At 39.5% G+C, this 26,745-nt stretch overlaps 1 protein-coding gene across 3 annotated transcripts in view; it reads left to right on the plus strand.

The window, feature by feature from the left end:
- Nucleotides 1–26,745, plus strand: part of LOC112960531 (SH3 domain-containing kinase-binding protein 1-like) — a 155,518-nt gene that overhangs the window by 16,323 nt on the left and 112,450 nt on the right. For all 3 annotated transcript variants that reach the window (XM_026054877.1, XM_026054878.1, XM_026054879.1), the window contains exon 2: nt 22,051–22,157. In XM_026054877.1, coding sequence (XP_025910662.1) covers nt 22,051–22,157 — 107 coding nt within the window. The remainder of the gene's footprint in view (nt 1–22,050; nt 22,158–26,745) is intronic.

Below are 26,745 nucleotides of genomic sequence, written 5' to 3' on the forward strand. Positions count from 1 at the left end.
GTTTTTTTAATTTTAAGGGGAAGTAGTTTCTTTTCACGTGTACCTGAACTGCCCTGTCAGTCTGAGTAGTTGTCCAGTTACATTTTCATAATTTTGCAAATTAATATTCTTCTATGCCATTGTATTAAAAAAAAAAAACACACACACAAAAGGAAACTGATAGTGCTGAGAAAACAGCAAGACAGACAAAGTGCTTTAAAATGCACAAAGTAAGCCAAAAGGCAAAAAAATAGAAAAGCGTGATTTTTTTTCTCATTTCTTTACCTTATGATAATTGTAACAGAAGTAGATAAGCATTCTTATTTTAAGCTTTTATTATTTAAAGAATTCTATGTTTGTTTATAGAATAAACCACAAAATACTGGATCTATTATATATAGCAAAAATATTCATATGCATGTTAATGCATCATCGTAACAGCTGAGACCATAGTTGTCCTGGAAGACTGTGTACAATTCGGAAGGAGAGGGTGAGCAGATAAGAAGTGCTGGGTGTATGGTCCATTAACCAACATGTCTTCAAAAGTGCTACCAAGAAGGCAAGGTATGAAACTAGATATTGCAACCAGTCTTGCCTGCCTTGCCTGGAATCACAAGGCTGGTCTGGAAGTTTTGTAGAGCAGTGCTCGCAAAACCTTTGTTTTTGAAACAATAAAAATATTTTGCACCTGTCAGGGCAGAAAGCTGGGCAAGTGAAAGTCTTTGGTGTGCACAGGTAGCTTTGTTTCAGGACATTGCCTTGCCCAACATTGCCCTGGGGAAGATCCAGTTTCAGGAAAACAGACAAAAAAAAAAAAAACAGAAAAAGAGAGGTCCAGTCAACTAAATGAAGTTGTTTACTTCCCCATGGAGCACTCTAGCATGTTGTTAAGGAGTTTTAGACAGGGTCCTGGTGAAAGCTTGTGAAGCAGCCCGGTGCCAGTCAGCTAAGGCTGGGATAGAAGTAGTGTGTGTAAACGCTGCACTAGGAAAAAGAGAAGTATTAAGGAAGGATTTGATGGTGGGTTCAATAGGGGATCTTGGCTGCAGATGCAGCCTTGGATAACGTTAAGATAGCTGTGCAGCTGGATTTTGGTATGAATTAATTTGACAACAGACTTCATGCAGAGCAAAAGTGATCTGAGGCACATGAAGTCATCGCCAATCACAACAAATTGGCAGAAACAGAAATGGTTGTGGCACTACAGGCAGAGCCAAAAGGTATTAGGAAGCATGTGTGAAGAGTCGCACAAATATGACATGCCCAGAAGTAGCAAAGAGGAGGGAAATCTGGGTTATCTACTGGATGAGGGAAAGACACATGACAAGCAACAGGGCTTTTGGTGGGGAGTTATGTACAGAGGGCTCCCCACAATTGGTGGCTATCTGTGCTGCTCAGAAGTTGGCATTTGGTTCAGTGTAGTAAGATTGTCTGATTTCTGTATAGTAATCTTCTAGTGTCTAATTCAAAGCCCACTGAAAACCAGCAAAAAACCTGAAAGTACAGGGTAGGTTAAAATCATTAGAAAGAATGTTGGCAACAGATCCCTTGAATAGGAGACAATGTTTTAATCTCTTATTCACCTACTGTTCTGAATTTTACATGGCAAGTTACTGTGACAAACATAGAAAATAGATTTACGGAAATTAAAAGGCTGACAATTTTTCATCTAAAGACATAAAAAAACAACAAACAGCTCGATATATCTTATGTTCTGAAGTTAGGTTGTAAGAGGTACTGCACCATAAAACTGGGGCTATAGGCATGAACTGACCATGCCTGGAGCGAGGCAGAGTGATTAGRAACGGGCACATAAGTTTGTGTGAAACATGTGGCTCTGTGCTCTGGGGCTTCCCCACCATTTGCGTAGTGGAATTCATTGATCACATGCAAGAGTGGCACTGCCCTCAAGTGAGCATTTGAAGTTTATTTGGAAACATAATGCATGCTACAGCATCTTTGAGGCCTCAGGATATCTAATGTGAGAGTGGACACTTCTTTCCTTTGAAGTCCCTTCTGCAGCTCTCTAATAGCCATCTCTTTATATGAGCTGTTAGGGATTAGGTTAGATTTTCACCTAAACTTTTCAGTATAAATACTGGGCCCCATGTAGAGAAACTACTACTGCTCTGAAGAATATTTTTTCTGAATAAATTCAGGAAAGCAGATAACTGTTTTGCTCACAATACAAAGTTATGAGGATTTTACTCTCTTCCTTTCTTTTCTTGTCTAGTTCTTAAAACACAAAATGTAGTGTGGTAGATAGAGCTGCTCTTAAAATTGAAATTTAAATGGGTCTTTGGAGAGCAGACGACAAATTTGTCCAAAAGAGATACTTCATGTATGCCATCTTCATGAGTTGGTAGTTGTCCAGGAAGAACTTTTATTTTTATTTTTTTTCACATCCTCTAAGAAACCTATTATAAAACTCATTTCACAATGTCAAGGCTCTGGTGTCATTTTCTGAATCAAATTTATTTAAAGTGTAAAATTGGTTCTGCTAACATCTCTATATTCTGAGAAGATTGCTATTTGCCCTGCAGGCCCACAAGAAGGAGGTAAGAAGTCTACATCCCCGTGCAAGCTATCCACATGGATGAAAGGGCAAAACCGCGGCTTCCAGCGGGCAGCTAAAGTTCAGAAAGATGGGGAAAATTGCCCCCACTTTGCTATTCCAGGGGATTAATCTGCAACTAATGGCTGTCAGGTGTTCAGACCCTTTCCTCACCCTTTCCCAGTTTAGTACAAGTGAACTAGGCTCAATATTGATTTACATATGTGAGAAGAAGGCTGTATTCTAGTCATGTATCAGAGAGTGTAGCCCTGTGACTACATCTAGAAGCCTTTGCTACTGTGAGTTTTTTGGTCCAGTTTCATAATCTTATTTGAGAACATTGTACACCTCTGTTCATTTTCCCTCCTTCCCGTGATTTTTTTTTTTTTAATTTCTTATTTTATTTATTTATTTTAACCCATTGGCCACTATCAGCTAGATTTAACAGAAGAAGGTAGAGGTCTTCAGGGCGTTTATAGGAACATGACAGTTGTTCAAAATTGAAAGCTGAATTGAGGAACAAGACACAAATTAATGCTCCTAATTGAATGAAAATTCCATTTTCAGAGGCAACAGCTAGCACGCCAATTAGCATAGGTGTGCTGGGTGGCCAGTCAGCACATGGGTTGCTCTGTAGCAGTCCCAGCATGTGCTGTCGCTTTCCCAGCCATGCAGGTACAGAATAGGAGTGGATGCTGGGGCAAGGGGAGGGGAGATGGTTTTACAGGAGGCCATGGTGGTTAGAAGGCGCTGGATGCACATCCATGGTTCGCTGAGCTTCATTAGTTCTGCTGCTTAGGGAGGAGCTTTTGGAGGCTCCTTGCTGCCCTTTTCTTCAGACAGGAAATAAATGGTTTAGTAGTATGCTGACACACACAAAAGTTTCACATACTTCTAAGCACATGAAGTGGTTCCTCTTTCACTCCTCTTCTTATGCCACCTTTGTCAAAATACAAAGATGAGCAAAAATGCCGAAGTTAATCTTCTTGATTTCTCTTTTACGTTAAGAATAAAAATAAATAAATAGTAGCTGGTGGCAGGGGAATGATAATGAAGACTCTCCATTGTCTCTTGTGGTTCACTTACCTTAAATGAAAGTCTTAAGAGATAGCAAGCAAGAAAGGATGAGGAGTGCTAAGGAGGAGCTGTCTCCAGCTCCCTAGAGAAATGCTGATTCTCGTATTTTGTAATTCTAGTATTTGCTGTCTGACCACAAGTGGCATTTACCACAAGTAAGATCCGAAGTGAGTTTGGTTCGACATGGTGAGCGGGAGGATGGACTATACTACCATGAAGTCTGTAAACAAGGAAAGTTAACAAATACATTAAATCAAGTTTCTGCTGGATTTGCTGATACTTCACACTCAGTTGCAATAATATAGTTTGCTGTCAGCATCTTTGTCTGTCAGAGGCTGACTCACAGGAAGGAGAGTGCCTCAATATAGCTTGGTTGGATTTTAGCAATCTAGCTGTAGAGAAGATTATTAACTGAGAATCAATCAGAATCATGGGGGTTGCGGGTTTTTTTGTTTTTTCAAAAAAAGCATGGCCTTAAAATAGAATCACAAAATAGCTGAGGCTGGGAGGGACCTCTAGAGATCATCTAATCCACTGCCCCTGCTCAAAGCAGGGTCAACTAGAGCAGGTTACTCAGAACTATGTTTGGATAGTTTTTGAGTATCTCCAAGGATGGAGACTCCACAGTCTCTCTCAGCAACCTGTGCCAGTGTTTGATTACCCTCACAGGATTTTTTTTTTTTTAAGAAAAAAAACCTAGCTGTTTTCCATTAACAACTAGAGGCCCTAGTCAAATGGGACCCCCACTTTTCTACTTTTCTGATTGCTGGACAAATAACAAGATGTGGTACAGACAGGAGCTGGCAGTCTTGCCTATTCAAGGCACAAGTTGTAAGGCCTTGTAGAAATGGAGCCGCAGCGTTTCTCAAGCCAATTTCTTAAAATGTAAACGTGCCACTCTCTATTTACAAAGACTTTTTTGGAGAGGAGAGCTCTAGGAAGTGCTGGGATACATGGAAGAAAAAGGTAACAACAGAAAGAAGAGAGGAGGGTGTAAGGAAAGGCTGAGGGGAACACAGTGTCAACAGGAGAGTGCTGCAAAAAAAGCAAACATCAGTACATGTTGGCTGTAGAGTCCATTAGCAGATGCAGAAAGAGTGAAAAGGCCAAAGAAGAGCTATTATGCTGCAGTGTCAGGAATTGCTGAAAGGTGCCTTCCCCTTGCTGGCGCTCTCCTATTAGAGCAGTACGTCTAGCATAGATAGTTCAGGCAACTGCTGTGTGGTAACTTGGTCCCCGTCATGCATGGTGTCCTTTAACTGGCCCCTGCAAACAGAGAAGCGTTCGGAGGATTTTCATTTTTGTTTCAGTTCCACATAGCTGCTGCACTGGACAGCTCTGGAGCAATTTCATTTCAATTGCCTGTCTTGAAAACTTTCTTTGGGTGATGTTGCTCGCAGGGAGTTATGTCTACACGCGCTCCTTTATTTCTCACTTTCTTTTTACAGTAGTCATTTAAAACAAAGGATGTATATATGTAGACTACAGTTTAAAATAATGAGAAACCTGAATATGTACAAGGGAACCAAGAAGAAATAAAAATAGGCGCACAAAATGGAGCAGGTGGCGTGAGTAGAACACAGTTAATGTGTGTGCAAAATTAGAAGATATCAATGGTGCCCTTTATAAGTAAACGGTTCCTGTATCACTTGAAATCGGCAGAGCAGCAGTCAGGGGGAGAGAGGCCAGATGAGAAACGATTCATTTGCTTGCTTTGTTCTCGAGGTTCTTTTCTTTGCCAGCATGAGATAACAGATGTCTTAAAAATTCTGAATTCACAGAAAAAATATAATGCAGATAGCTGAGACAGTATTCTGATAGGTTAAATATTTTATTTCTTTTCTTGTATTCTATAGCTAATTGGATCTCAAAATCTAGAAAAGCTCTTACATCAATGAATGACGTTTCCTGTATGAGCAAACTTCTAAGTTCCTTGCTTTTGCTTTAATGAGGAAAACCAGTTCTGTATTTGGCCTGTAATCTGGTTTCGTTCCCTGTGACTCAGTCTTTGATTACAGGCAAGTCAGCTGTGCATGGCGAAACATATGCGAAGACGGATTTTCTGTTGTGCTATACATCAAATGTAGTTCTTTTTGCAGAACTTTTTGATCATTGGTGTGAGTAAAGATTCAAAGGACACTTGTCTTTTAACTACGAAACCTTGCAGAGTTAATTCAGAACAGTGTGCATCTTCAGCTGCGGTTAGATGAGGGCTGTTTCTCTGCAGACGCTGTTCAGTAGGTGAGGTCCTTGCCCTAGTATGTGAAGCTCACCAGGGACTGCTTACACAAACCGCTCAGTAGGCCTGTGCTGAAGATGCCAAGAAATATTTTACACAGAGACTTGTTACAATAAAACTTCTGCAGCCCAAAACAAACATGAGAGCGTAGTCCGTGTAGGTTGTTGCATTAAGAACACACTGCATTTAAAATGTTGGAAATGGAATAAGATACAAAGTAATTATTCTGATTCAGAGAGGGAATCTTTTTATGAATACGCTTAAGAAAAAGGCCTAGTTACTTTGGTGAATATTTCATCATTCATGTGGATCTGTGTGGTAACTGAAGGGAAAAGTGAAAGACTGACAGTTCCGCAGGCTACCAATTCTATGTGCTGTAGAAGGGACGATGTTTGCACAGTTACTCTGGATCTGTCTGTAAGCAAACGTGTTGCCATTAAGTGCTGTACTGGCAAGATGGTCTCTTTTTCAACAGCCGCTTTGGTTCTGTCTTACTCTGTTTCCACATGCAAATTTGGCCTTGTTCACTAAACTGCTTGGATTTCAGAGGTCTTTTACATGCATAGGTATCCACTTCAAATTGATTTGGAAGACCGTTCATTATTCCCATGGCAACAGCCGAACGGTGGTCATCTTTGTTGTCATCCCAGCTGCAGGTTAAGCTTGACCTGTTGAAAAGGAAATGGAGAGCTCTGTGTTTGCTTTTGCCTATTGCTACTGAGTCAGATCCCACCTCAGCCCACTCTTTCCCATGTATAAATACTCTGTGATTCTTTGTCTTTACAAAGGTTGTTTCAGTTGGAGTTTCAGTGCAAGCTTCAGCTCTCTTGGTGGGTTTTCAGATTTTGAGCATCTGTGAACAGTGCAAAATAAAAAAACCAAGAAGACAGATGACCTAAGAGCCGACAAGGAAATGTAATTTAATCAAAAAAGACTGATTTAAGCCCTAAGTTATTTACAAGAATATTTCTGTAAATAAGATAATATGCATTGCCTCAGGAGCAAATAAATTATCAGATGTTTTGCATGCCTCAGCATCTATCTTCAAAGGCAAAAGAGAGTGAATTACGCAAAGCTTTACCTATATTTATATTAATCTTTCCTTGCTGCAGACAGATATTTCATATCTATTGTGTGGTGCTTGATTTAAAATTCCATGTGAGATATGGAGTCCTAGATTTGCTTTTTTTATTTTTTCATCTTGGGTATTGATAGAGGTTTCTTCTAAGCTTAAATAAAACTTTCTTTATTACTGAATTTCCTTACTCTCTGGTTTTCAATAATGCAAGCAGCACACACTTTATAATTCAGACAGGGTTCTTATTAGTTCTTGAGTGCAGCTTTTTGTGAAGATATATAGACCAATGTTAGTAGGCAATTTAATATTAATAGATGACTGTATCAGCATATGGTATGGCTTATAGTAGCTCTGTAAGCAAGCATGCTACTGCTGTCCATAACATACAAAATAATTTTAGCCCTGAGGACAAAAATGAGTATTAGTCTGGAATTGGAAGTTCTCAGTGGCTGCAGCTGTGCTATGGGATTACACGTCGCCACGAGGCACGACACAGAGGGCTGCAGTCGAGGCCAGCCTGCCAGGTGTGAGTTAAAGTTATCGTCCATCCATCAGGCATGGGCTGCCGATGGAAGCTGCTTAGTCCTTCTGCTCTCCTTCTCCAGGCAGCCTCAGAGATTAACTGAAAAAGCTGTTCCGTGACTCCAGATTTTAGTGGGTATTTGACGATAAAATGGTCAAGTAAAGCACATGATACAAGAGCTTTCAAAAATGTTGGACTCTAAGAGTACTGAGGGAGGTGTTAACAGCTTTCTTCCCTGTGAACGTGTATTGTTTCCATTGCTTTTGTCGTCATGTGTTTTTGTGTGTCCCTTTCTACATTACCTAAAAATACTTTCTTGGATAACACCAACTGCTAGAAGCAGAGATTCGATATTTGAAGAGGTGTGTGATGGCACTGTAGTATGTATTTGGGACTCTCTAAGCAAATGAAAATACCAGATGGACCCATAGTGATGGTTCTAGTGACTGATGAAGCAATTAAAGCATTTGCCTTTTGCATAATAGATATGAAAGCAAAGGTGGAGTCACAAATGATCAGTGGGCTGAGATGACAGCAAGATTTTCAGCTGCTTATGTGTAGATAGTACTTAAATGAGCTGTTTGAACAAGAAACATTTTTGTATCCATTCTTCCAAACTGATGGAAAATGTACACGTTCTTCCAAACAGGTGGAAGAGGGTTGTGGACTGACTGTTCGTGCCTGTCACCATACAGAGTTGGAATATAAGGTTAAACTCATGATCATGTTATCCTGTTGTCTTGACCTCTATAGTGAATAACATTAAGGCATACAGAACAGTGAGTTTATTGGTGGCGAATTATTTAGTAATTGTAAATCTTGTGGCCTGTTCAGAGTGCCAGCAGTATATGTCTAAAAGCTGTGTGTATTTTTGTTCTTATGCTTTAACAGTGGTTGGCATTTGTTATGGGGAGGAAGTTATAAACAAATGTTTTATTGTATTGACATTTGGAGGAGCATATTTTTCTGCCCTTAAACATAGAGAGTATCTGCAAAACACATCCACATGTCCTTGCTTTTTAAATTTTTTTTAGATTTTGTAATTGTAAAGGCACAGRTGCATCCCTGCAGGATTTCAATTTTTATTGGTCATGCAAGAAAACAGAATAATAGGGAAACAGTCAGAAAAAGCTGGAGGAGTAGGGTATTGCATAGTTGTGAGCAACAGCATTTCGGTTACATGTGTAGTTGCCAACTGCTGTATCATGTGAACTGGTGTCTTTTCTTGAAGTTGTAAAGTGCTCCTTGCTCTCCATTTTCCATATATGCTGGAATAGCTTCTGTTCCCTGCTCTACTGACTGAATCTGCCTTAACTTTCAGAGTGACTTTCCCTTTTTGCTTCTTAAAATGAAAGTAACTGGAGACCCTTTTCATCTCTTAATGCCGAGTAATTCTTCTTTTCTCTTTCTTTTTCATGCAGCTCGGGATTATAATGTATTGTCATGTGGTTTGTGTCTGTCTACCTTGGTTATTTATCTTGCAATAACAACCTGTGCTGTGTTAAAAAAGTTAACAACTATGGAAGAGATTTTCCGAAGTGCTTGAGAGACTTTAGAAAAAGGATCCTTTTACAGTCAACTTAAACTTTTATGTACCTAAATCTCTACATATGCTTGCAAATCTTCCCCATGTTATTAACCTTTAAGTATGTTGGTCATTATGGCCAAATTAGGCCTCTAGGAGTAGATAAATGGGAATCTCAGTAATGGGCCCAGGGGATACTCATTTGTGATAAATACAGCAAAGACGACCAAGCAGTGGCTAACAAGCTGCTGGAAGATAATCATAGCTACTATTTAAGTGCTGGTGGTGTTTTCTATGTAAAAATACATTTGTGTTTTGGCAGCAAGCATTTTTATCATCCTAGTTATTCTCCTAACGACCCTGCCCAATGCTAGATGTTCTTTGGCAGTGAAGTGATATGCAAATGTGTGTGAAAGTTGTATGAAATGAAATAAAAGCACAGGCATGCTGACTACATACTAGGACCCAGAACATAAGTCAATGGACGTGGTCTAATTTAAATGTTTGCCTCAGTACACAGTAAGTTTTCTGTAATAAAACTCATACTTTAAAAGAAATGGCAATATGCCTGGCTTGTGTCTGTCTGGACTGTGCACTGAAGTACATGCCAGATGCCTGAGATTGCCTGACGGGTAAATGGTGCAATCAAATAGATTAATGAGAAAGTTTTCTTTTTGAGCTTTTACATCACTTGCTTTATTGGCACTGCAGTAGTGCAGAGTGAYATAGAAATTATTCTGTTGATAGTTAATTTTGTTTGATGCAAGTCTTACTTGGAGAGTCTTCCAGACCTTTAGGAATGTTTTTGTGTCCGGATAAATGCTCTAAAGTGAGGCAAAAAGTAGTTAACAGATGAACTGGCACTAGAGTAGACAATAGAGATTGAGACATAGTAGGACTTCTCAAAATGGCTTTTCAGTTTCTACCTGGGAGCTCTCTATAGACATGCAGGAACTCATTTCAGAGTCACTTGAAAATGTAACTGAAAGTTAATGGAGCTATAGAGGTGTAACAAAGGGGCTAAACTGTCCAGAAGAACCTTTTCTTGTAAGAGGTGATGTACCAAAAATAACCTCTGAAAGTCATTAAGTTGAGTGTGCCTGGAAGCCTGAAAGAAAATCTTACGGGAGTTTGACATGAAGTAGCTGGGATACAGTATGCTAACAGCAATATGAGGTTCAACATTTAAAGTAACTTTTAGAAGTGGCATCTTGTTCTGTGGCTTGCCTAGCTTTTCTTCCTTCAGCCCTGAAGAAAATGTATTGCACTGGCAACTCGATTTGTACATGTACGTGTGTGTCGTTGTGGTAGTATTAATGATAGCAATCAAGCAAACCCCTTACACTCAGAGAGGGATATAAAGCTCTGGATGTGCTCGGTAGCAGAGGATTTTGAGGTACAAGGTCTGCTTTCTGTGAGAACTAAAGGTACAAGGCAGTAAGGAAGGGATTGAATGCTTTGGCCTCTTTTGATTAGACACCCTCTTGATAAAGTAGAGCTTGTTTGAATGTGTTAGAATCTTGTGAAAAAGGTCAGAAGAACATGACTGAAAAACCATGATATTTGTGTGGCAACTTTTGAAAATGACACTGCATTAATGAACTGAATTACTAGTTGCCTTCTTATCGTGAGCCATTGCTTGTAATAGTTCGTTTGGCAGTTTAGTTTGCTGAAAATGAATGCTTATAAATAACACAGAGGCTTGTTTGAATGATGAGAACAACCAAAATTATATGGGAAAATTCCTGTGACATTTGGAGTTTCTCACTACTAAAAAGCTAATGATGCTGCCGAGCAGGCTAGAAATGGATACTGGGAAACACTTTTCTCCCCGTTATCTTTGGCGTTGCCTGGAGCGACTTGTTCTGCTCCTGCATTATATGTGCTGGGTGGTGACTTCCCAAAACACATAGCCCTTTGGTTCTTTTCTTTTTCCCATTTCTGTTGATCTACATTGGAGAATGGTGATACCCACCTGATCTGGCTGATCTAGAAATACTTGTCCTGGGTTTGTGGAATGAGCTATCTGGTGTGGCTACTGTGAGACTGTTCCTTTTAGAAGATACTGTGGAGCAGTGAAAGTCAGTTTTCACTTTCGTTATGCTGAGATACCTTCATGCGAAACCTTGCTTGAGCTCAGCTAGCGTATAGCTAATGGTAGCTGGGACTTCGGTGGGCCAGCAACAGCAAGAGTAATTGCTTTGTTTTGACTTACTGCGTTTATTTATTGCTCTCTTGAACATTCCCAGGCACTTGGGCAGCCCTCAAATAACACAGGATATCATAACATGCCCTTTTAGAAAGGCAGGTTATTTTAGGTTATAACATTTTCACAACGGTAGGTAAGAAATAATAACTAATCTTAACACAAGCAGTGCAATTGGGGGTTCCTCCTGGCATGCTTTTCCTTTAGCAGAGCTGGAGGCTGGGCACTTGTGTGATGGCATGCTGAGCTGGTGCCTGTCACCAGCTTGGTGAGCAGCACCGGCACAGCTCTCTCCTCTGCAAGGGCTTGAAAATGTCACGGCTTACTTGCCTCTGAAGGCATATGCATGAGTGTGGCCCGCCAGTTGCCAATCAAGTGATGACCTGTCTCCATAGAAGAGTTGCAGAAGCAGACCCATTACATTGGACTGGGCAAATGATTCTCCCAGTTTACAAGGGTAGGGTCTAGTTTCACCCATAAGCATCCTAGAATTTAGGATTTGTCTCAAATTATGATCCAAAGCAAATGTGATGTAATTTCCTAGATTTTAGGAATACTGCTGGATAGGAAAGTGATATGTCTGCTTTGTCTGTGGATGTGTTGATTTTTTCAGTTTAACTTTGTTGCTCTTAATGCCTTCAAAAGGAATATTTAAATTGTATATGTAATTGTAAATGTTCATGTAATATAAATTGTGTGTGTAATAAATCATATTCTAGAGGAAAATGATATTTTAGGTTAAAAATCTGAGTGACGTTCTAAGTGGCAAATATGAGAGAGATGTTTGTTTTTTAAGTGTTGTTGTTTTATTGCATGTGTTCATTTTGTAATAGCTCTTGTGAGTGCAGCACCCAGAAAATTAGTCATTGTAATCTTTGCATCTTTCCTTCATTTCTCGAGGCATTTGTTTGATTCATGTTGTTACTAGTGGAGTGAAAATAAAATCCTTATGATGGGTTTTTAATCCTTGATAAGAGGCTTACTTGAAATGGGTGTAGCAAAGGTCGGAGCAAGACCTACATCGTAATGTCATTACAGAATCTGAGAACCTGTCACAAAACACTGATACTCTGATAGCTAAAAATGAAGCGGTACAGCTGTTGACATCTTTAAAAAAAAAAAAGGCTTACTTTTTAAAGTTGTTCTGGATTATTTTTAGGCAAGTTGGGCAGAAGTCAGTCTTCAAGGCAACAAACATAGAATAGTAAAAAAAAAAGAAAGTATTTCTGCAGTTTACTATGTAGGCAACCATGTGATTTGATTTAAATCAGTTTATTATGAAAGAGAGGAGAACACAAATTAAGCTGAATGTGCAAAATGGTACCACAATTAGCTGTTTGCTCTCATTCACTGTATTTTGCAAAGTGCTGCCATTCACAGGCATTTCAAGTGGTGTGAATGGTGTGATGGAACATAAAAGAAGTGGACAAGACGCAATAGCAATTTGCATTTATTTTTCGGTTAGTCAAACATTTTCTCCAGGAAGCAATACAAAGAGGCAGTAAAGAGCAAAATAGCCAGCTGGATCTCAAAACCTGCCTGATGAGATAAGATGCTGGGATTATCCCATGACAGCATAAGATCTATGCAAGGAGAATAGAAAGAGAAGAGGGCTTCTATGGGCCAATTGCAAGTCTTGTTGGGTCTCTACTCTTGCATTTTGAAACTTTCTCTCCCATCCAGGAAACAATACTCTTTCAAATTTGTGTACCTCTTGTTGCTCTTTGGAAAAGCTAATTTATTGCTGCTGATCTCTACTGCCTCCAATTTTTCTTGAAACTCCTTATACAGTCAGTTTGTATGAATTGTAGAGTAGCCAATACAAAAATCTCTTTTTGTGATTTTTCTGCGGCAGTCTGAGTATGAGAAAAGTGCAAGAACCTGTGTCGGTGTAATAGCCCCCCTGTATGATGGGCACTAACTGTGTAAGACATGATGGGAATCACAGTGCCAGGCAGTGAGACCGAGTGCATGGGACGTGAACTAAGTCACAAAGTCACCCTGTTGAGTAGGAGCCTTGATTTGCCCAGCAATTAAACAAGGACAGCAATATCTGCTGTTTCTTGTAATACGTTGCTTATGACAGACACTAAATGAGAGCGACAAGCTTTTATTATTGAGAATGGGCAAGAGAATGCGGTGTTTGAAAAAGAGGTGTTTAAAGGCACCACTTGCTTTCAAGGAATATTTTTGAATCTCTTCCAACTGTAGCAGATAGTTTGTTTTGGAAGCAAGTGAGAAGCTGCGCAAACTTGTCCAGTCTTCCTCAGGCCTGAGTAGCTCCTTTTAAATTACAATTTAAAAGGCCTATTTGAAACCTTGTCACTGAGTTCCAATTTTTGCCTTGCGAGGGAATGTTTTACCCTTAATACCGATCCAAAATGGCCATTTACAGCTTGAAGCCCAAAAAGATAAAGCTCCAGAAGTAGTAGTTTTAATGAACATGCACATTTTCAGTTCTGCGTGTGGTTAAGTTAATGTGTGGTAATACAGTATTTTACACTTGCTCTCTAGAAGATAGAGCATAAAATACGCAGGCTGTATGGCGAGGCCAATTGTTCCTGTGGGAATTTGGACTTGCTTTTTCCAATTTGCTAGTAATAGCGGAGAAGTTTCTGTACCTTTTATATACATTTTTTAAACTTCAGACTCAACTTTGTTGTTGTTGTTGTTGTTGTTGTTTAGAATTTTTTATGGTTGAAGGGTGCGTGTGTCCTTTGAGTTTGTTTACAGTTAATTTTGTAACGTTTGCTTCTGCTTCAGGTTAGGCTTTAATAATGATATTTCCTTCACTAATGTTTCAGTTCAGTCTGTTGAGTGCACAAGCCTGGCTCCTACTGTGGCATACAGAAGTGCTGCTCCACTTCGCAGCTAATTAATGCTTTTTTTCTTTTTTTTCCTAAAAGCATTTGACCACTAGTACTCCGTTGTTGCTGTAAGTTGCTTCCAGTATTTATTTCTGTAATGTGAAACATTTGCACATGATAATCAAGACCTGAGTCATATTGTTGCACATTTCTAACAAAAGACTGAATTTATTGAATGGTCTAAAATTAACCATTTTTCTGACTGTGGAAATGTTTTAGAATGTGGTGGTGACAAAAATGTGTCTGCTGGGCTTCCAGGTTCCTCTTAGACCGATCTTGGTCATAAAATTCACAGCAGCAACCAGATGGCTGCAACCTGGAAGTCTTGCTGTGGAGTCTAGCAAGAGCAAGCAGACTCTGCAGTAATAGTAGAACATTAGCACACTCACCATAATCTGTTACTAACAATGATGGCATATTGCATCGTGGCTTAATCATGTTTAGTGGAGTCTTGCAATCTCCATGATTCAGCTGCACACATCAAAGCAAAGCACTTTCCAGTTCATCTGCTTGTAGAAAAACACAGCAGTTTTACGTAACATGATTGCTAGGAGTACTAGAAGCACATAAGACTTCCCTCCCTTCCCTGCAGTTTATCGTAATCTAGTGTAATAATTTCACAAATTTAAAATAATTTTTCTCTCTCTCTCTTTTTTTTTTTTTGCATTAAAATAGTTACAGCTTGCTTCTGTTTTCAGCTAGATAGGGAGCAGACCTCAGCTGGGATTTTTTGGTGTCCATCCAAAAGCATTCACCCGACAGCGTGTGGGTGATAAGAGAATTGGAATTGACCTGGCATATCCCAGGTCACAAAAACACTGCCAAATTCCTCCAGGAAAAAAAAAAAGAAAAGAAATTGAAACTGGGACCTGACAGTTCTGGGGCCTTTTTACATGATAGTTGTATTTCTAATAGTGGGTGAGTATAAGATGGGATGAAGTCCTTGTGTTGTGGAACATAATGACAATATCCATATTGGCATTGAGTGCGGCTGGGTTTTTATCTGGAGTCTCTTAACACTGTCTTTTTTATACTTAAAAAAAAAAAAAAAAGTTAATGTGTTTATGCTAGCTAACTATTTGCTTTTAATTAGGTAACTCTATTTCACAAAAGCACCTACTGAGGGTAGTGTTTTTAAAAAGAATTTTACCCAGAGGTAGGGTAGTAGCTCAATTTTTTTCTTAAAATTTGCATTTTAATATATGCAGTTCAGTGATTTCTAACGAAAAATAGATGGTGCTGTAACTGTTGAGGCTGGCAGCCCAAAACAACTATAACCAAACCAAACTATACTACACCAAACTGTAACTATAACCAAAACTCCATCAGTACCATCAAAATAAACTAACAAACAGCCTTCCCTTAATAGTACAGTAGTAGCCTTTTGTCTTTTTGCGCAACATTAACTTTAGAACTTGTTTCGAGTTGAGTCATATCGCAGCCCAGCTTGTCTCACCAGAAGACACAGTAGACTGAACCAGTTCCCCTGAGCTACGGATTTAGCTCTGAAAGCAGGAGATGGGAAGTGCAACTGGGGTTGATGGGCAGCTTATGCTGCTCACAGGGAAAACTGAAGTAGAAAACCAGAAACTTTTCCCCCAACTTGTCATTTTCCTCATAATAGACCTGCCAGGAAGGGGCTGCTTTGTCAAGCAATTTTACTGAGTTCAGTTACTTTAAGGACAACGCAGGATCTTGGTTTTCCTCAGTGGTTCCCCCAAGCCTGCCCAGCAAACCCAGGAGGGAGGGACAGCCGTTGTCTGCAGGGAGCTGCTCTGTGCTCAGCATGTTTGAAATTGTTTAGGTGCAGGGGAAAAATCTTGAGGCTCCTCACACTGCAGATCTTGACTCCAGCCTCTCCTGGTCCCAGACCTGGTGCATGCAATCTCCATAGCAACGCTCCTGCGGAAAAAAAGAAAAGCAAGAACAATTGGGTTGAGTTTTTGTCTGAACTGTAAAGGTATCTATACGGGCCTTTTTAAAATGGATCCAATTGCAAAACTGTGCGGCCTAGTTTTGAAGAGATTGTAAAACATTTAGGTGTGCGTTGTCAGCAAGGGGAGGTGTAGACACTTGCTCCGTGGTTCTGTTCTCTGAAGGTTCTTTACTGAATCTAATTTTTCTGTTCTTTATTGAATAGTTGTCCTGTGTTATGAAACAGATTGTTGTACTCCTATGCTTAAAAAAAAATACAGATTTGTATGTACAGATGATGGAAACAAGACCATATATTTCAGAAAGCCTACTGTTATTACCTTGAGTTAGTTAAAGTAACCACACGGTTTTCACCAACACTAGCAGAACAGGATACAAAGACGTTGGCGATCGATGAAAATTAAGCCCTACAGAAACTATTGCATAACCTGTTGATACGTGTTTATATCAACATCGGTTTCATTATATAAGTGTTATGCTTAAAAAAGCAGTTTGGATTTGAAAACTCCAGGTTATTTTTAAGTAGTTTAATTATTTACTCAACTGCTGTTGTGCATTTCATGAAATCCCAAATTGTCACTGTGTAGCTCTTCCGCGTGTATGATAGCAATAGGCAAGTACCAGTTTGACCTCTTGTGTAGCATTGGCTCAGCTTTGGTGACCCTTACCAAGGTGGGCGTTGGGGACAATGCCATAGCCCCATCATCTTTTTGTATTCATTGTTGATGCCAGTGTGTTGTCCAAGTGTCTGTAAGTCATTCTGCCTGTTGCATGTATAAAGCTGGTGGAGGAAACCCTTTGAGTCTGGTGCTAGTCTGCTGTCACAGGCAGCCATGTAGTTTTTAAAAACTGATCAAACACTACTTTAAAACAAATTAGATTTGTTCCTTGGAAGATCTTTTTCAAGTCTAAGTACAGGCTCATTCCTTTTTGCCATCTCATCTAACTCGAGACATTTTAAAGTGAGATGTCAAAGTCGGATCTAGCCACACCAGTAGAAAAAGGCACCTCCAGAGAGTCATTCATCTGCTTATTTTAGTTGTCTTTTTATCAGGAAGCTAAATGCCCTCTGGAGGAGTTTAGTTTCTCTCCATTTTAATCTGCTCCTGAGTGATAGGCTCAGATTTAGACATCCTGCTCAGGGACACCTACACCGAGACAGGTGAATCTCAGGATACAGATGAAGAGGTGTGGGGTGAGCAAAGCCTCTTGCTTACACAGCTACCAAGCCCTGCTCCAGCTGCCAGTGGTCGCTGAGCGCTCAGAGAAGGGGCTCAGCAGCAGGGCAGGGGGACGTAGCCCCACGTGGGCTATGCTGGCATCAGCAGTCAACAGCTGCAGCCAAGGCAGGTGTCTGCCATTGCTCTTCAGGTGCGTCCACAGCCTTGCACATTTGCAACGCAGGCAAGGCCATTTTCTTGCCTCCCTTGCTAGGTCTGCAGAAATTTTGTAAGGGTTCAGTGGTTTTGACACCGCCCTTATAAGGAGTGACGTCTGGCATGCTTTGCAGCGCCAGTGTCGAACCCTTGGTGCCATTGCTTCAGGTGCAGCAGACTCTGCAGCTACCACTTTTTTAACCCTCCTGTACGTGTGCAGCAAATTCTTTTGCAGTGGTGTGACTTATTTTAAGAACAGAGTGCACAAACTAGGCGTGTGATTTTTTTTTTCCCCAAGGTTTATTAAAACTACGTCAAATGGGAGCCAGTGTTTTTCACGAGGGTGAGTGACATTATCTCTGCATGACAGCTTATTCTGAGTAAAATGTAGCATGGCTGGTTCCCAACCTGCAGCTCATAGGTGTTTTGTCTTCAAAACCCTTTTGATGTTGGGAAATTAAAAAGTCTAAAACTGCAACCAGCAGGAACAGCGCAGTATGGTGTTGCCTGCAGCAGGTTATTTGCTACAGATTGTTACCCATCAGTGAGTACAAGTTCACTGATCTTTTTTTTTCTTTGTCTTTTTAAGCATTTCAAAGCCCAGCAAGGACTTTGGAATGCACCCTTCCCAATTTTAAAGTACTGAATTTATTAACTCCCTTCTCACCCCTCAGTAACTTTTCACTTGCAAGTAACGCAGTTGTTTATGCTCAAGTGTCAATAAAAATGTGAAAAATCTCCTACCAAATGTTTTCTTTGTTAATTTATTTAATTTATAAGTTAGAAAAAATTGGATTAGTTTGGAAAGTATCTGCTGTCTTCATTGCAAAATTGCTGCCCAAATGCTTTAAAATTAGCTTTACACCAATGGATCAAATTCATTACATTTTAATGTCATAGTGCATCATTTGTGGGTCTCGGATGACTAACAGTTAACGCACAGACTGTGCTAGTACTCTGCAGTAAGCGGCGATGTTAGTGAAAGAGAGCAAGGCCAAGAGAAGACCAAGACTTCCGTGTTTCTCTCCAGACTGCTTGTGAGTTGTCCCAGTTGGTGTGTGTGATTCCGAAGGCGGTTGGTTACCTCTGGAGACTTTCTGCCAGTTAAGAAACAGACAAAAAGTCTGCGGTGCTGGCGTGGGAATATTCTTTTTGCAAAAAATAAGTTTTTCTTTGCTAATAGGTTTTGTATAGGTTTTGCTTGTTGACTCTGACCTCTTTTCAGATAGGCTGTTTTTGCAGAAATCTCAGACCACTGTGTTACCTGTTGCTTTAGCACACAAAAAGTAGATACCCCTTCTGCTGTGTATAGCTCTTCACACAGCACCTGGGGCCCAGCAGCACCTTCTCCTTAAAGCCAAAGGGATTTGCTGCTGGATATAGACCACAGGGAGGAACTGGTTGGTACTTAGACTTTTTGCCTTTCTGACTTGCTAGTCTCTGTTTCGGTATTTCTTTAGGGAAAGATTTGGGAAGAGAGGGTGAGCAGTGAGATGACCAAGAGCTAATTTTACGAGTCTGTGTGATAGGTTTTGAGGAAGGCTTAATGGTAGTACAGATCAAGCACGGTGGGTAGGTCTTTCTTCTTGGGTATTGTGCTGACTCTTAGAAGTATCATACGGCTGCTGTGAATATTAATGCCCAAGCCAATGGGACTGTAAATTTGTGATCTCCAGAGTTCTTTCAGGTTTTGGGAGCTTGTAGCTTTACTAATGTATATTTAACTGCAGAACAGCTAAGAGGAGAAGGAAAGGAAAAAAATGTTATTCTCCCAGTCTGTAATAAATCACGAGCTGAGACCGAAAGCGTTTACAGAGCTTGCCTAAGGCCCTAGTAGGTCTGAGCAGTAAAGCAAGGGGGAACACTTGCCTCTGTTATTCTTTCTGCTGGATTTCACTTGCTGTATAGCTCTTCCACTTAAGTGTCTTTGTTTTTCCTTGGATTCTGAATGTATCATTTTGGTAGTGAATCTAAATGAAACCCAGCCTCAAATCTGAGAGGTTTTTTTGTTTTGGTTGCTGTTTTTAAGGTTTTTGTTTCTTAGTGTGTGGAATATATGCTTAGTTGGTTCCTTTACAGAGTGCTGCAAAAACTTTGTGTTTTTTAATCATGTGGCAAAAGGGAATGGGAAGGAGAAACACATGGATGGACAACATTTTTTGTATATACTCAAGCGCTTTCCTGATTTGACCCTGCTTTTGTTATTTTGTAGAAAGAGTGATTGAACTGCTTACTGGCATTATGCTGCTGTTCTTTATAGTAAGCATGCCTTGGATGGCAGTGGACTCTGTTAGGGTCTTTTGAGTGTGACACAAGGCACATCAGAAGCTGGGGGAAGGAGAGCCCCAATTCTCTTCCTGCATGGTGTATCTCATCCACGTTGTCGCATGTACCCACCAAGCACAGGTGTGCTGCAGGGCTAGCCTGCCCTTCTCTCCGCTTCAGTGTTTGGGGGCAGCATGAGGTGAGAAAAAGGATGTGTGCCAGTGCGCGGGGCCAGCACTCCAGCCCCGGGAGCTGCGGCTTTCGTGAAGCTGTGCAGGCTCTAAATGAGTCGCTCTGCCAGCCTTGCTGCCTTCGAGCATCTAATGCTGTTGTTTCAGCAACAGCGATAAATGCAGCCTTTCTCTAGATTTTCTGTGGCAGTCATAAAACCCATACAGGGAGGAGAAATGATTCATAGTTTTAACATTAACGTCCAGAGTTGTTTTTATTTCTTACTCCCCCAGCAATCTCAAAAATAGAGTCACACAATATGGATTATGAAGTACTGTGGCAATGGACATTTGTCACCTCAGTCAACAGTCACTACTTGATGTTAGAAATCATACAGCGGGAATGTTATCTTTAGGAAAAATAACCATCCTCTTTCTTTTGCACAACTGAAGAAGCACTTGATACAGAAGATATTTATTTTATATTTAAGTTATTTTGGATGCAGTTGTGTAAAATTGCCAGTTTAGGTTCAGTTTAGTTTAAATGGTGAAGAATGAATAGTCATCTGTAGGTGGGGAAAAAAGCCAATTTGAGCAAGTTTTGTTACATAGCATTAAGGCATCAATTTTAACATTGAAAGAGCTGTCATTCATGTGGTATTAGAGTGGTGGTGAAAAATGTTGTCATAATGCACTAGTAAGCCAAATTCAATACCTTCCCCTCTACTTTTAGTTAACAGATTTTCTTTAAAAACCAAACTGTTCTATGACTTTTTATTACCTGTTCATCCTAGGGTAGTATTATCAAGGAATGTTGTTGCAGGGGAAATAACAAACTGACCATGAGATCCATTTTTGTAATTTAATGTCAGTTTAAGGCCATTCTTAGACAGTGTTTGTACAGCTGATTTTGACAGGCATTGGAGGAGCTTAACAGTTAAATGTACTTTCTTGTACACTGTTTTTTATTTGTGTAGAGTGTGTGTATATGTGTGCATGTGCGCATCCATATGTAAAAATAATATGACATAGTATGGTTTCTGCATTGCAAAGCTTCTAGAGAAGAGGTGAATCCATGAATTCTGAGTTCTGAGTGGTTTCTCTGTCTACCTCCTCCTCCTCCTCCGTATCTCAGCATGGTTATCATTCTTTCACTCTGATGAGTTGTCCTTCAGCTAACAGAGGCTGAGCCGCTTGCTTCAGCAACTTAATTTTGGGAAGTTCTCTCCTCCACTCTGCTGCAAATCATACAACTATAAATCATACGTGTGTCGCGGATTTGGCAAGCAAAGTTCTGAAAGTGGATCTTTTCATTTGTCTGTCTCGCTGAAAAATGTGACGGCAGAAGGGTCAAGTAAAGGGTCTTACTGTTACTCGGAGCTATGAATTCAAGCCTCTGTCCAGTTGTGTGTTCAAAGCTGCATCCTTACACCAGCTTTTCATGGGAGCCTGGGTGTCCAAGCTGGAGAATCAAAGACAGCTGACATCATTCTCGAGGCCTGGTTGATTATCAAGATTAGCATGCCTTAAGCACGCTAACGCAAGGACGCTCCTAGCGTTTGGAAGGGTTTTTCCTTCTGTTTTCTTTAGTCTTATACTAGTGTATGAATACACAGTTTATAAACGTGTGTGTGTGTATACACACACACACACACATATATATTTTTTGTATATATATTATGTATAAGGTTAGTGAGGGGCATATAGATGTGTGAAAGAATTATGAAGAATAAAGATATAGGACAGAATGATCAACTGAGAGCTTGTTTCCATATGCGCAAAAAACACGCAAGTTTTTGGAATTTTTTCCTCCCATTTCTGGATTTGCCTGCACCATTTGCATAGACCATTACCTAGAAGAGAAATTGTGGCAAATAATGCCTGGAACAATCCTCTTGGATAAAGTTCTTCCATCCTGTGGCTTGGAGGCAATATCTATTTGTTAAATTTTGGATGTTGAGTAATATCACAGAAAGAAAAAAAAACATACAATTTATTTTCACCCAAGTGCTATGTGGTATTTATTGCATCAAATTAGAAAAGTAGTTGAAATAAATAATAAGCCCCATAATGCTCTGCTCCACTCTTTTCTTGTTAATTAGCTCTAGGCATGTGTGGTAAGCGTTGCGGGTGTTCAGATTGTTTTAATAGTGCTCAAAGAATTATACTTCATCTTTAATCCTATCCTATGGCTTGTGTTTGGCATGGAGCATTACTTTAATTTCGCATTCTCCCTGTCTCCTTCATATTCACCAGGAGAGAGAAACAGGCGAAGAAGATGTCAGGTGGCTTTCAGTTATATGCCTCAGAATGAAGATGAACTGGAATTAAAAGTTGGTGACATCATTGAAGTTGTGGGAGAGGTAAGTAGATTCTTAATGGAATATACACGCACATGATTCTGGCATGTCTTGTGCATGCTAAGCTCTTAGATATAATGTATTTTAAGACATAATTTAGACCAGACATTTTTCTTTTCCAGTATCCTTATGCATCTTTGTCAGGCTAGTTTTGGAGGTGAGGGGAGGTGGTTTGCTTTTGTTTTTTGTGAGTGTTTTTAGGGTTTTTTTTTCCCCCAATAGTGATTCTGCAGCTTTTACTTCATCAGATGTTGTTTCTGAATTCTGTGCAGGGAAAAAGCTCAGACTTTGTGCTACAGTGCTGTTGAGTTTATATCTTTGAAGATGATGATGATAGCAGGAGAAACTCTGCCCAATTGTAGTAAGCCAGCCACAGAGATGAATTGCCTTTACCAAGTAAAACAGATCTGAGAAATTTACTTGGAGCCTCGAGAATTCAACCATGACATTCACCTTTTGTCATCTTTGTATTCGAATTTTGACAATTTCATTTTTATATAATCAGATTAAAAAATATATATTACAGACTGAAGATTCTGGGTGGCAGTGGACCTAGAAACTGGATGCAGATGTCTTAGACTGGGAACAAGCTGTGGTAATTCAGACAAAGATAATGAAACTTGTTCTGTGTGGGTGAACCTGGTTGCAGGAGCAATGAATGCTGTTCATTCCTTATACCTTCAATGATTGTTCCATCAGAGTTTTTAGAGGTCATACTGTTGAGCTAAATAACATGAGGACCAAAATTTGAAATGCTAACATGAAGCCTTTAAGTAGAATGCATTCAAAATCATTTAGTCTTTATTTAGCTTAGCTTTAAAAAGGTATTTAAAAAGATCTTAGTCCTATGAAGAATCAAATAAGAGGTAGGTTTCAGCTTTTATCATTTATTCATAGGATTTTTTTCTTGTGACTCAGCAGCTAATAAGTCAACATTTACTTTCCTGTCAAGAGTAAATGATTTGTTTTCTTTTTTCTGTATCTGACACTTAAAAAATCATTCTAAAAGAATATAAGTTATACTGCAATCTACTTGACATTCAGTATTTTTCTTATGAGAGATTAAATTATCACATCGAAATTCAAGAAGCTTAGTGATCACTGTTTTTCCTTTAACCTAGCTGCGCACACCAGCTCTGTACGTTGTGCTTCCTGGAACCAGACATGATATGTCACTTCACTAACCTTATTCTGTCTGTGAGCAGAGTTGCAATGTAGATGTCAAGATTATGAGATATTTAAGAGCATATTTTAGACAGTGTAAACCCAATATTATAATAAGTTTTGTGGTAGCACTTGAGCTGTTTATTGTGCACTCTGAAGCATATTTGACCTCACATGACCACAAGTATGTCTTCCATCAGTTGCTCTACTTAAGACTTTTAATTCTGTGTTTCTGAAGAGCAAAGTGGTGGCATAAACCCCCCTTCCTAGTAGGCCCAACCACAGGATTATCTCTACCTAATGAATTGTATGATTAAATAATTTAGTTGAGACGTCTAGAGTTCTCTCATGAAATGCATCGTGTCATCTTACAGGTTTTAACCTTAATTATAAATAACAGATTTATTTAAATTCAGATGAGCTGAAAATGTTTGCATCAAAATTGAAAGATGTAGCATTATGAAAGTGAAACATCCCCGTACTTGCATGTTTATGCTTCCAGTAAAGGGCATGTTTTTTGCAAGTAGAACTTTTAAATAATTTGGAAACCTGCTTGGATTGCTAGCTACAGACTTGTAGTCTTAAACTCATGATTGTGCCTTGAATTGCTACAATTGGAGAAAGTTTTGCAAACTTGCTGATTCTCAGCTTTAAGAAAGTTTATTGTCTGCTTTTTTGTTTGACAGGATTAGGACCTGTGATCCTGGCATTAGTTTAACTGTAGCATGGAAGAGTACTGTTCACGGCTAGCTTGAGCTGTTGACCATAAGTAGAGGCAGATGCAGAGTCCTTGGCCTAGGCGAGGCTGTGCCCATTTTGTCCTAAGGGGATCGATACCCTGTCTGAACAGTTACTGAAACACTGTTTGCCTTAGACATCATCTGGTGCAATCATGCAGTCCAGGACATTATCCAACTCTTCCGGGTGGAACTAGATCAATTGGTGGAACAAGGGAAATAAAGGAGTAATTCTCCATACCTCAGGAAGTGTTATTATGTGAACTTTGTTTTCATCACGGTTGATATGGAGCAGTTGATGTTGAATAGTTGCTATTATTACTTCCTCTTCTGCCCTTGTCGTGTTGGTGTTAATTCCTAGAAAAAGTAGGGCAGAATTTCTCTTGAAACAGGAACTTTATTTAGTGTAGAAAGCTGCACCAAGCAGTTTACTTATTTCAGTATTTGCCCTTCTGCTTGTAAGGGAAACTGCTTAAAGAGTCATTGCATCGGAATATGGTTCGCAGTGTTTCTGGCATTATACCACTGTCCCTAATTCAAAAGATACATGTTTGATATGAATGCCTTATTTTTTAAAAAGAATATAGCTTTCTCAGTTGTGAAAATATCTGAAGATTTTTAGGAAGGGCCCAGTCATGCTGTGTTATTGTAAATAATGTATACACATGCAATTTTTGTACAATATTCATGAAAATTTGCTGACATAGTCATCAAAAAATAATCCCCAATCAATTTGGTTTATCATTATTCAAGATGAAAAACTGAGCGATAGCATCTTTGGCATTATTTACAGTGGCTCAGTGGGTAATTGGAATTTCTTATGGCTGAGTTAATGGTCATTCACTTTCCATTTTGAGTCGCTCCTTTCTCCTGCCAGACCTTTTTATTCATGAGTAAAAGGTCTCAAATTCCCAGAGGTAGTATTTTATTGTATTTTTCTAAGAAAGTTGCATCAGTTGAATCAATTAGTTTTAAGTTGATTTAGATTAATCTTTTCAAATCTCTGTGGATTTTGATTTAGTTGTTTGTTGTAGTATAAAATAAATGGATTCCTAACTGACTTAAGGTTAACAAAAACAAATATTCTTTAGATGAAAATAGTGTCTGTGTAGTCTTTATGCAGTTATTTAGCTTAAAAAGTGTTTAAAATTGCACTTATGGTTGACAACCCATTAGATTTTCCCTGTTGCAAATAAAAGCTGGTTTTGGTTTTGCTGGGCTATTTCGGCTTAATCTTTAAAAGAATGGGTTGTTACAAATGGGATGAGAGGTGTTTTAGTGGTTAACTTGTGCAATTTTTAGAACTGAGATTCTTTAGCCAAAGTCTTAAGATCTAGCTGTGGGGCCTGACCCCCTTCTCCCCTTGAAAGTTGCTGCTTCCAGAAGAGGATTGGCAGAAGGCGACACAACTTTTCCCCTCAGCTTCTGCTTTTGGCGCCCAAGTGAGTCTCCCAGGACCCCCAGTGAGGATTATACACTAATCCCCAGGTGGGTATTAGTGCAGTCGCTGAGGGCATCTTCCCTTCTCCCAGCTCTGCTTCAGGGTGCTAACAAACACCTGAGGGGCAGCAGTGTCTAAGCTGCCCCTGATTCTTGCTCGTGGTGCCAATAGGCCGGACAAGATATTTTTCGAGGAGGTTTTTTATGGTAGTGGTGGGTAGACACTATTGGAAATTGCTGTTATGGTAGAAGTGTTTTGGGGCTGAACAGTGGGCTGAGACAACAGCAAGTGAGAGCCCGAGATGCTAGGTTTGTGTTTTGTGTAAATGAAACAATTACTTTTGAATTGTAAAATTCTAATTCTTTGAGAGTATTTGAACTGCTGAACAAACTGTGTGAACTTTGCTTTTGGGGTTTATAATGTCACCAGATAGATATCCTTGAAGACGGTAGATGATTAAGATTCACAGTCCCTTCCTCTTTCTTCTAAATAAAGTGGAAATTAATTATAATAAGATCAAACATTTATAATAATAGATAAAAATGCTTATTGTGAAGCTAGAGGTTTCCATAACTGCACAGAGACTGATACCCATGAGAAATTAATTAACGAACCTAAATTAAGAATATATTTGAAAATAACAAGAGAAGCATTCTCATCCTTGTTTATGTTCATGTTTAGTGTGTGATTGATAGCTTTTTGGTTGTCATTAATTTTCCTAGCTCATTAGCTATAACTCTTAATTACAGTTGTCCCAAAATACAACTGTAACTAATTGTCTTATTAAATGCAAATATCTGAATTCCAATTACATTTCACCCCTGTGCATTCGTGGAATGCCAGGCAATTAACCTGCAGCTTCAGAATGAGATCACTTGGCACGTCGTCATTCAGTGGTACTGAACTGGCTTGCATTGGGGCTATTCTGCCCTTGTACCTCAATATACCTTGCGGCCTCATCCTGCTGAGAAGTGAGCTGTCTGGCAATGCGTGGTACATGAAGGGACACTCACCAGTAAGTCTTGGCTGAGACGTACTGTAACATTGCAGAATTTTTTCTCCCGCTTTTAGTTAACATCGCCGTATATTACATTGTAAAATCCTGTAATAAACTCATTTGCCATTATGAAAATGCAAACTGAATTTTTACAAGTCTAGTGCTTGTTTTGGGCAAGGTTGATGGTTTTTCTGAGGAAATGAGATGAGGTGGTTCAACCCATTTTCAAGAACAAGATTAAACACTGGGGAC

The sequence above is a fragment of the Apteryx rowi genome, unplaced genomic scaffold, assembly GCF_003343035.1.
Source record: "Apteryx rowi isolate R43461 unplaced genomic scaffold, aptRow1 scaffold_972, whole genome shotgun sequence".
NCBI classification, from domain to species: Eukaryota; Metazoa; Chordata; class Aves; order Apterygiformes; family Apterygidae; genus Apteryx; species Apteryx rowi.